Below are 9,794 nucleotides of genomic sequence, written 5' to 3' on the forward strand. Positions count from 1 at the left end.
ACATCTTCAAGAGGCACTTTTAGGAGTGGAAGTATGACGTTGAGCGAGATGCAGAACTACATCGAAGTCCTAAAAGAATAGCGGAGTAAAAGTGTTATTATTTTGTTTTTCAATAGTTATGGATGAACAATAATTTTTTTAGGTAAATGTTTTGTGGATGGTATTTTTAAATATTTGTTTAATTTGTATTTGGATTTAAATTTACATTTAATTGTTTATTTGGTTAATATAATTTGGTTTAAGTTTTTATTTGAATTAACTTTAAAGGAGTATGAATTAAATTTAATAATAATTAAAAACTTGCGCGACGATTCATCGTCACAAAAAGTTTATAGAACGAAATTCGTGCGAGCAATGTGGTAATTGTTGCGCAAGATTTCAAAGAGAAAAACTTTGCACTACGAATCCTTCGCCGCGCAAAGATCGTTGTGTTTATAAACAAATTGCTTAGCTACAAAGGCAGAAACTGTAGAAATTTACAACAGCAACCTCTGCACCCTTGTCTCCCATCGCTTTCCTTCAATCCGGAGTCCCTCCCTCCTTTTCTCTTACTTTCATCCTCTAATACTCCCTCCACCTCAATCTCCATATTCTCTTCGTACATCGATCTATTCCGGTGTATTGGGTAGACGATTTGATTTTGTATTTAAAAGTATCATTGTCAATTCATATTAACACCATTAATTTTGTTGTCTATAGCGCTGTTGTATACAAGTAGGGATCGGTGGGTAAAGATTTTGGAGGTATTATTTTTATTTTTTCTAATAACATAAATAAATTAAAATATATGTATATTATATTGTCATTTAATTTATTTGTATGGAGATTGGGCCGGGATCAGTTTTATTACAAAAAGAAGGAAACTTGACTCGACTGCTGAGAAGGGGGGATACAACTGTCCCACACCGGGTACAGCGCTGGTTATTAGTCCTAACTGCGCAACGAAGAATGTCCCTTCGGACCTTCGATAAAATTGGAACGATACAGAGAAGATTAGCATCGCTCCAGCGCAAGGATGTCACGCATAAATCGAGAAATGGTTCAAATTTTTTCCATGAAATTGAATGGATTTTGAAGCTTTTTCCTTCTGTATTTTTTTCCACCCAGTTTGGGTCAATTGGAATGCAGATTGAGGATCTTTTGGTGTTGGGAAGTATTTCGCGCTTTGGTGGCTCTGTCTCACTGTCTGACAGTCTGAGTTTTCATATTCCAGGTTTGCCTACTAACTGTTTGATAAAATGACTTTGTTACAGTGGCCCTTAAACGATTGTTAAGCTTAAGCATTTAGTTTTCTATGATCTCTGGACGATCCCTCTATATATATATATATGTTGTGTTTATATATGTGTGCGGGCGTGTGCACATTGTATTTGTGTACCAGTTTCACTTGGTTGAAGCTCTTGAAAGACTCCATTTGGGTTTTGCTTGTTTTAGTTCAATAACAAATCCAAGATATGATTCTTTTAGTTAGTTTACGTAACGTGGATGTTAAAAGTTTCGAACTTTCATTTTGGTTGTTTGAGACATTTGTAAATCACAGTCGTAGTCATTTAGGATAGACAATTTCTCCAAAGAAGATGATGTATGCATTGCGATTGCAGGTAATGTATGTCGTATACGAATCTCATTGAGTTTCTAGTTCCAGATTTGCAAGTACATAGTTGGGAATACAAATGAATGTATTTCTCAAATCTCTAGTAAAGTTGAGGTGGTAGATTATATTTTACAATATTTTTCAACTCCCTCACATTCCGTACCTAACTCTTCCCCTCATTTCATTCTTTTAAGATACTGTCACGCATAGCCTGATACCTGGCAATAAGTTTGTCTCTAGACGGCAAATTGTCTTTGATGATAGGAACATCTGCAAAAGTCGCCGCCCATGCTGATAACAATGGAAACTCTTCTTTGGTTACCACTTTCATTCCCGCTATGTCTTCAAACAAACTCTCATAGTATGTAAGCCATCCAAGTGCAATATCCACAAATCCAACTTTCTCTCCGCCAAAGAATTTCTTTCCCTTTAGCTCTTCTTCCAAGTACTTCAAGTTCTCCTTGGCTTTTACAATACCTTCCTCTTGCTCTTTCCCTTCCTTGGTAAAGGATTCCCAAATAGATGGCAAAACCTTCATAAAAAATCACAAACCAAACCGAATAATCAAATATCGAAACTAAATTATGATATGAACTACAATTTTCTTTTAATTTGCTTCAGGCATGCGCAAGTAGAGTGAGGTCATATACATAATACACCACTGAACGAAAAAGTGCAGCCAAATATCTGCAATTTACTGCGGAAATTTGCAAACTGATCCGACAGCGCATTTTCTTACTATTTCAGGTAAATAATGATGGTTCAGTTCAGCTATCTGATGCACTTTCACTCGATGGGTATACTTATTGTGCAAGAAACTATCTGATTACGAAAGGCTAGTTCAGATTACCTTATCATCGATATATCTGGCCCAAAAGCGTGCAGTGGCTCGGTCAAGAGGATCTTCCGGCAGTAAGGGATTCTCCTTCCATGTTTCGTCAACATATTCGAGAATTATGAGTGACTCAACAACTGCATTTCCATTGTGCAGGAGCACTGGAACTTTCTTATGAACAGGATTAGACTGAAGAAGTAAAGGGCTTTTGTTTGAAAGATCTTCGTAGATTGTTTCGTAAGGGATGCCTTTAAGTTGCAGCGCCCAAACGATTCTCAGGCCAAAACGGCTTGACCATGTCCTAAGGAGTTTAACTTCTGCCATTTTTGCTGGTAGTTTGAGCTATCTTGTGCTAGGCAGGCCTTTTATGCTCAACTTTCAGTGTGGAATTTGGAAAAAAAATGGGGGAGAAAGTGAGTGGAGAGAAAAAGTAAAGGGTTTTTGTGTGAAATTAAATGACGATTGGGTTCAGTGATGTAAGCTGTGATGTAACCAAAGGAGAGAAGGTTCTGTTGGTTTTCTTCCAAGTTTGGACGTTTGTTTTGGTCCAAGGTGCCGGCTGTTTTGAGATGCCCATTGTTAGCAGAAGAAATCGTTTAAGCCCACTTCACGACAAAATCTTAAAGGGGTGTAATATCCACATACTTCTTTTATAGTTTTAAAAATACTTCTTGAATAACTATCATTTATGTGGCTTTTTAAAGGGATTTGGATACTCTCCTGAGCCAATGGAGAGGATCTTCCTGACCAACCATCGTGGGCCGTTGAATTTTCATCCAACGGTTATAATTATTATAACTTTAAAGGGATCTCCCTGTTACAATATGCGGAAAGCTAAAACTAGATTGAGCATGTGTGTGGTTCAATTACAATATTTGATAAGGAAAGCTAAACCTAAAAGTCTTGACTTCACACAAAGAAAATGTGGGAGGTTTCGGGTTTGATGCTTCGAGTTGATGAGTTTGCTTGACCTAGCCATGGACAGAGTGAAATTCCCCATAGCCTCTCCAGGCCCAGAAGGGGTGGATAACTGTGGCTTACCACCAGTTGTCCCCCTTTTTGTGAAACAAAAATAACGTAAACTAAAACATTAAGAAATTCAAATTAATCAGTCTACTACGTTAATGAATTCCAACATACTTCATATTTAGCATGAAATTTTGTAATATTCTCCACATGCGTAACAATTTCACCATGAATAAACTTTATAATTCGATACTAGCAGCTCAAAAACCAGGGAATTACTTTATTGGCTTGAGACTTTCCCTCCTAGAGGCCTAACATGACAAATTGGCTACCAGTATGCATCCAACAAGGTTGCTCTAGTGTAATATCGAGAGTATATTTGGATCATGTTCCGCCCATTTTGTGGGCAAACATCGGACGCATCCCTACAGAGAATACCATTCAGTTGATATTGTCTGCATGAGCAAGTCTCTGTCTCCATGTTGACTTCACCATTATACTCACCGGTCATGTACCTCGGAATGCATATTACTTACTGGGCAAACAATGAGCCTAGAGCTTTCGTTATTAGTTCTGTAATGATTTCCTGCACGTAGTTCAACGTTAGTTGTGATGTACTGGTCTTAGCCACAAATCGCCGTGCATGCATGGTACCAATGTTGCATTGTGCCCCTGATGTAATTAACCAACCAAGCTAAAGGAAGCAGACTAGCCTATTTGAGCAACCTATTCAATGCTCTAGAATGTTAGTGGTCATTATGTTGTACCTCGACGTGGGACAATACAACCCAGTCCACCGCTGGAGTCTGACATCCTTGGTCAAGTATTTCTAGTACGGAGGGTTTCAACATTAGTACGGAAAATAGCTTGTGGGACGACACTTTTGCCCAACAACGAAAATTTCGTCGCTTAAAGTGTGTTTGCATAACAAAAATGGAATCCATCGCGCACAAACGTGTTGCCTACCAAAAATGTTAAAAACTTTATGCGGCAAAAGATTTTGTCGAAAGGGATCTTTGCTCGACGAATCAAACCATTCAACGCGCAAAGTCCCATAAGAAAATGCAGATTTCGTCACGCAAAAGGAGTCTAAAAAGGTTAGTGTCGTCGTATTTGTTGCGTAGTTTACATGACAAAGGTTCTTTAAAAGCATTGTTTCACTTTCACTTTTTCTCACATTGGTAAATTTTCCCCCATTTTCTTTTTCCCCAAACGCTCTCATACCCCAAGTTCTTGTTTTAATTTTCGAGACGATGGCCGATTCCGCTCCTCTTCCAACTAAAGGATGTGAGGGAGAAGGCTCTCAGAAAGGTAATACTAAATTTTATGTGGAATTTAATTGTTTATTTTTTATTTTTTGTTGAAAAGAAATTTTGGATGAATTACTTATATATTTTTTAGTAGACAAAAAAACCAAGAGAGCTGGGGTGCAGGTGCGCATGGGGGTCGATTGCCGCTATAAGCGAATCACCTATGATGATTTAACGGGATATGGCGTGTCAGAGTCGCACGCCATGTTGCGACATGACATTATGGTGCTAGTGTGGACCAATTGTTCTGCGAAGTGGGCATCTTGGAAAATGGTGTCGGATGAGTTGAAGAAGTATATGGTGCAAGAGTTATTTGTAAATTCGAATTAGTGAATTAATAATTGTTTTTGTTAAATAGTACATTAGAGTGATTACTAATTTATTATTTTTTGCATAACAGGGTTATTAGGATATTGATGAAACCGATTCAAAGCTGTTAAAGTTCATCGATAACATCTTCAAATAGCACTTTTGGGAGTGGAAGTATGACGTCAAGCGAGATGTAGAACTACAGCAAAATCCTGAAAAACCAACGGAATATGAGTGTTATTATCTTGTTTTTTAGTTATGGACGAATAATAATTTTTTTTTTAAGTAAATGTATTTGTGGACAATATTTTTAAATATTTGTTTAATTTCTATGTGGATTTAATTTTGAGTTTAATTATTTATTTGGTTACAAATTGTTTTAAGTATTTATTTGAATAAATTTCAAAGGAACACGAATTAAATTTAAAAAATAATTAAAACTTGCATGATGAATTGTCCTCTCAAAAAGTTTTTAGGGATGAACTTCGCGATAAATGTGGTAATCGTCGCGCAAGATTTCGAAGGGAAAAACATTGCACGACAAATGTTTATAAACAGATTGCTCAGCTACAAATGCAGCAATTGTAGAAATTACAACAGTTCGCTCTGCACCCTTCTCCCCCATTGACTTTCTTCAATCCGGCGCCCCTCCCTTATTTTCCCTCAATTTCATCCTCTAATATTCCTTCCATCTCAATCTCCATCTACATCGATCTATCCTAGTGTATTCGGTAGGCGTTTTGGTTTTGTATTTAAAAGCATCATTGTTAATTCAAAGTTGTTGAGAATGAATCTTACATTGATGGTTAGAGTAACCTTGCATAAGCTTATAACTAAGTTGGATTACTCGCTATATTGCCAATAGGTGTATGATGGAATCTCAACTTTCGTCAATAGTGATATCATTAAATTTGTTGTATACGAGTAGCAATCGGTGGAGAACGATTTTGGAAGTAATTTTTTTTTTAATAACATAAATATATTATATTATATTTTATCCGTTAAAAAAAAAAAAAAAAGGTGAAAAAGACCACTGTTGAGAAGGGGATGCAATTGTCCCACACCGGCAAAGAGCGCTTGCTCGTCAGTCTTTTATATACAGAAACTGCACAGCAAAGCTTATCCTTCCGGGGACATCGATAAAATTGGAACTGACAAGATTAGCAGCGCTCCTGCGCAAGGATGACACATAAATCGAGAAATTGTCCAATTTTTTTCCCATTAAATTGAATGGATTTTGAAGCTTTTTCCTGTTTCTTTTTTTATTTTTCTTTTTCCACACCCAGTTTGCGTCTTTTTTCTTTTTCCACACCCAGTTTGCGTCAATTGGAATGCAGATTGAGGATTTGGTGTTGGGAAGTATTTCACGCTTTGATGGCTCTGTCTCACTGTCTGACAGTCTGAGTTTTCATATTCCAGGTTTGCCTACTAACTGTTTGATAAAATGACTCTGTTACTGTGGCCCTTAAACAATTGTTAAGCATTTAGTTTTCTATGATCTTTTGGTGTTGGGAAGTATATTCTTGATGCTATATTTATGTAAACTCACCAATAACTTTGGCAGGATTTATTAAAAATGGTTTTGATAGATTGTCCACATTCCGTACCTAACTCTTTCCCTCATATCCATTCATGAAATGATCATAGACCAGATCATTTCATTCTTTTAAGATACTGTCACGGATAGCCTGAAACTTGGCAATAAGTTTGTCTCTAGACGGCCAATTGTCTTTGATGATAGGAACATCTGCAAAAGTCGCCGCCCATGCTGATAACAATGGAAACTCTTCTTTGGTTACCACTTTCATTCCCGCTATGTCTTCAAACAAACTCTCATAGTATGTAAGCCATCCAAGTGCAATATCCACAAATCCAACTTTCTCTCCGCCAAAGAATTTCTTTCCCTTTAGCTCTTCTTCCAAGTACTTCAAGTTCTCCTTGGCTTTTACAATACCTTCCTCTTGCTCTTTCCCTTCCTTGGTAAAGGATTCCCAAATAGATGGCAAAACCTTCATAAAAATCACAAACCAAACCGAATAATCAAATATCGAAACTAAATTATGATATGAACTACAATTTTCTTTTAATTTGCTTCAGGCATGCGCAAGTAGAGTGAGGTCATATACATAATACACCACTGAACGAAAAAGTGCAGCCAAATATCTGCAATTTACTGCGGAAATTTGCAAACTGATCCGACAACGCATTTTCTTACTATTTCAGGTAAATAATGATGGTTCAGTTCAGCTATCTGATGCACTTTCACTCGATGGGTATACTTATTGTGCAAAAAACTATCTGATTACGAAAGGCTAGTTCAGATTACCTTATCATCGATATATCTGGCCCAAAAGCGTGCAGTGGCTCGCTCAAGAGGATCTTCCGGCAGTAAGGGATTCTCCTTCCATGTTTCGTCAACATATTCGAGAATTATGAGCGACTCAACAATTGCATTTCCATTGTGCAGGAGCACTGGAACTTTCTTATGAACAGGGTTAGACTGAAGAAGTAAAGGGCTTTTGTTCGAAAGATCTTCGTAGATTGTTTCGTAAGGGACGCCTTTAAATTGCAGCGCCCAAATGATTCTCAGAGGAAAAGGGCTTGACCATGTCCTAAGGAGTTTAACTTCTGCCATTTTTGCTGGTAGTTTGAGCTATCTTCTGCTAGGCAGGCCTTTTATGGTTAACTTTCAGTGTAGAATTTCGCATGGTCTCCCTAGACTTCATTGTATTTATTATTGAAGCCTTATATATTGTAAAATTTGAATTGCTCCCCTGTAGATGGATATATATATATATATATATATATATATCACTCATTGCCACGTAATTTTACATGATTTTTCATTTTCAATTAATTTTCTCTAAAAAATCAAACTCTAGTTAGTTTAATGTTTAGAAATGATAAGACACGCTATTTTTGTGTCTATGACACAATCTTTATTTTAGTTATTGAATTAAATAAATCAAACTCAAACAAAAGACAAATGATATGGTTGCTTAGGGGGAGAGAAAAAGTATGGAATTTGGAAAAAAATGGGGGAGAAAGTGAGTGGAGAGAAAAAGTAAAGGGTTTTTGTGTGAAATTAAATGATGATTGGGTTCTGTGATGTAACCGAAGGAGAGAAGGTTTTGTTGGTTTTCTTCCAAGTTTGGACGTTTGTTTTGGTCCAAGGTGCCGGCTGTGTTGAGATGCCCATTGATAGCAGAAGGAATCATTTAAGCCCACTTCACGACAAAATCTTAAAGGATGTGATATTCACACACTTCTTTTTACTTTTCACATATCTTTTTAATTTTCGACCGTCAGATCAGATGAATTAAAGAAGATCAACGGACAGAAATTAACAAATGGTGTGTAAAAAGTAAAAAAATATATGTGGATAACACATCCCTTTGAGATTTTGTCGTGAAGTGGGCTTAAATGATTCCTTCTGCTAAACTATTCTGTTGTGATTCCGCTTGACAACTGATCAAATAATTTTATTTGAGGGAGCCTTATGTCAAAATGTATATTATTTTTAAAGGAATGAAGAGGGTTTGAAATTATTATAATAATTTAGAAAATGAAAATTTTCAAATTCTGGACGTATGTGTGTAAACTAGGTCTGACATTTTCAACCCGACCCGTTAACCTCACCTGACCAGTTAAAATTAGCACTCGGGTGAGTGATAAATGAGTCGGGTGGTTAACGAGTCAACTCGTTAATCACCTGTTAAATAACGAGAGCGTGGAAGTTGAGGGGTCTAATGGACTCAAGGATGACGCCGAATATGAGGTTTGCGAGGAGGCAATAGAGACACAGGAAAATTTGCAGGATCAGGGGAGCAAAAATAATTTAGTGGATGCTACTGCTGTTGGTGAAGAAAGAAAGGCTGAGATGGTTGGTGGTTTGGAAAAAAAAAAATTTGTTAACGGGTGACCTATTAGCTTAACGGGTGACTTATTAGCTTAACGGGTGACTTATTAACATAATGTAAGCTGTGATGTAAGCAAAGGAGAGAAGGTTCTGTTGGTTTTCTTCCAAGTTGTGACTTTTGTTTTGGTCCAAGGTGCCGGCTGTGTAGAGATGCCCCTTGTTATGAGATTTTGTCGTGAAGTGGCCTTAAATGATTCTTTCTGCTAAACTATTTTGTTGTGATTCCACTTGACAATTGATCAAATAATTTTATTTGAGGAGCCCCGTGTGTCAAAATGTATATTATTATGAAGGAGATGAGAGTTTGAAATTATTACAGTAATTTAGAAAATGGGAATTTTCAAAACCTGAATGCATGTGTGTAAACTAACACTATATCCACTAGAATATTAAACCACATGCAGGACAAATTGATTTTTTTTTCTTTTTTGAACAAACAATATTTTCTACATTAAAGGGGAGAAGATGAACTGAGCCACACAATGAGATAACAATAATGTGATCCAAATTTGCTTTTGACGAGAATCGAAACTAAGACCTCTCACCAACAAGTAAAAAGAGGAATACCTCTAGACCGTAGTACTAAATGACATAGAACAAATTGATTTGGCTAAGGCAAGACTGGGAAAGCTGAATTCTTGATATGACTTGGCTTGCGGAAAATAGGAAGTGCTAAGAGGACCAACTGCCAAAAAGCTTGCAGAGTTTTGGGTTAAGGAAACGACTTTGCTCCAATCCATCCCTTTAAGGGGGCATTCCTCCGGTTACCGGATAAATCATGTGTGCAAACAATTTTCTTTATGTGCTTTTCATTTATGCATCGGACTATGAGTTGTGAGTCATGAATGACTCCCTTCATAG

The 9,794-nt window shown here is 36.9% G+C and overlaps 2 protein-coding genes, 1 non-coding gene and 1 pseudogene across 4 annotated transcripts; 2 read left to right on the plus strand and 2 right to left on the minus strand.

The window, feature by feature from the left end:
* Positions 1 to 950: 950 nt before the first annotated feature.
* On the plus strand, positions 951 to 1,051 carry LOC125480767. Its single transcript, XR_007261032.1, has one exon. It is a non-coding gene; the product is annotated as a U6 spliceosomal RNA (small nuclear RNA).
* A 706-nt stretch (positions 1,052 to 1,757) lies between these two features.
* Positions 1,758 to 2,768, minus strand: LOC125468002 (probable glutathione S-transferase). Its single transcript, XM_048591681.1, has 2 exons — positions 2,445 to 2,768; positions 1,758 to 2,126 (listed from the first exon to the last, which is right to left on the minus strand). Exons 1-2 carry the CDS (start codon positions 2,751 to 2,753, stop codon positions 1,776 to 1,778), a joined length of 660 nt encoding a protein of 219 aa, XP_048447638.1. The 5' UTR covers positions 2,754 to 2,768; the 3' UTR covers positions 1,758 to 1,775.
* A 3,366-nt stretch (positions 2,769 to 6,134) lies between these two features.
* Positions 6,135 to 6,230, plus strand: LOC125480768 (annotated as a pseudogene).
* Positions 6,231 to 6,548: 318 nt separating this feature from the next.
* On the minus strand, positions 6,549 to 7,677 carry LOC103935192 (probable glutathione S-transferase). Of its 2 annotated transcripts, none has more exons than XM_048591684.1 (2): positions 7,346 to 7,677; positions 6,549 to 7,025 (listed from the first exon to the last, which is right to left on the minus strand). In XM_048591684.1, exons 1-2 carry the CDS (start codon positions 7,647 to 7,649, stop codon positions 6,673 to 6,675), a joined length of 657 nt encoding a protein of 218 aa, XP_048447641.1. In that variant the 5' UTR covers positions 7,650 to 7,677; the 3' UTR covers positions 6,549 to 6,672. The 2 variants fall into 2 exon arrangements, with proteins under 2 accessions (XP_048447641.1, XP_048447640.1); XM_048591683.1 differs by having other exon boundaries at positions 6,549 to 7,023; positions 7,341 to 7,677.
* Positions 7,678 to 9,794: the final 2,117 nt, after the last annotated feature.

This window comes from the organism of the source record quoted next, unplaced genomic scaffold (genome assembly GCF_019419815.1).
Source record: "Pyrus x bretschneideri cultivar Hongxiangsu unplaced genomic scaffold, Pyrus_bretschneideri_v1 Contig35, whole genome shotgun sequence".
NCBI lineage: Eukaryota > Viridiplantae > Streptophyta > Magnoliopsida > Rosales > Rosaceae > Pyrus > Pyrus x bretschneideri.

What these genes read in the sequence shown, in the direction of transcription:
- LOC125468002 (XM_048591681.1), bottom strand. Translation starts at nt 2,753, where the DNA reads ATGGCAGAAGTTAAACTCCTTAGGACATGGTCAAGCCGTTTTGGCCTG. An exon ending in CCAGATATATCGATGATAAG is followed by an intron (nt 2,127 to 2,444) that starts GTAATCTGAACT and finishes TTTTTTATGAAG; the next exon opens with GTTTTGCCATCTATTTGGGA.
- LOC103935192 (XM_048591683.1), bottom strand. Translation starts at nt 7,649, where the DNA reads ATGGCAGAAGTTAAACTCCTTAGGACATGGTCAAGCCCTTTTCCTCTG. An exon ending in CCAGATATATCGATGATAAG is followed by an intron (nt 7,024 to 7,340) that starts GTAATCTGAACT and finishes ATTTTTATGAAG; the next exon opens with GTTTTGCCATCTATTTGGGA.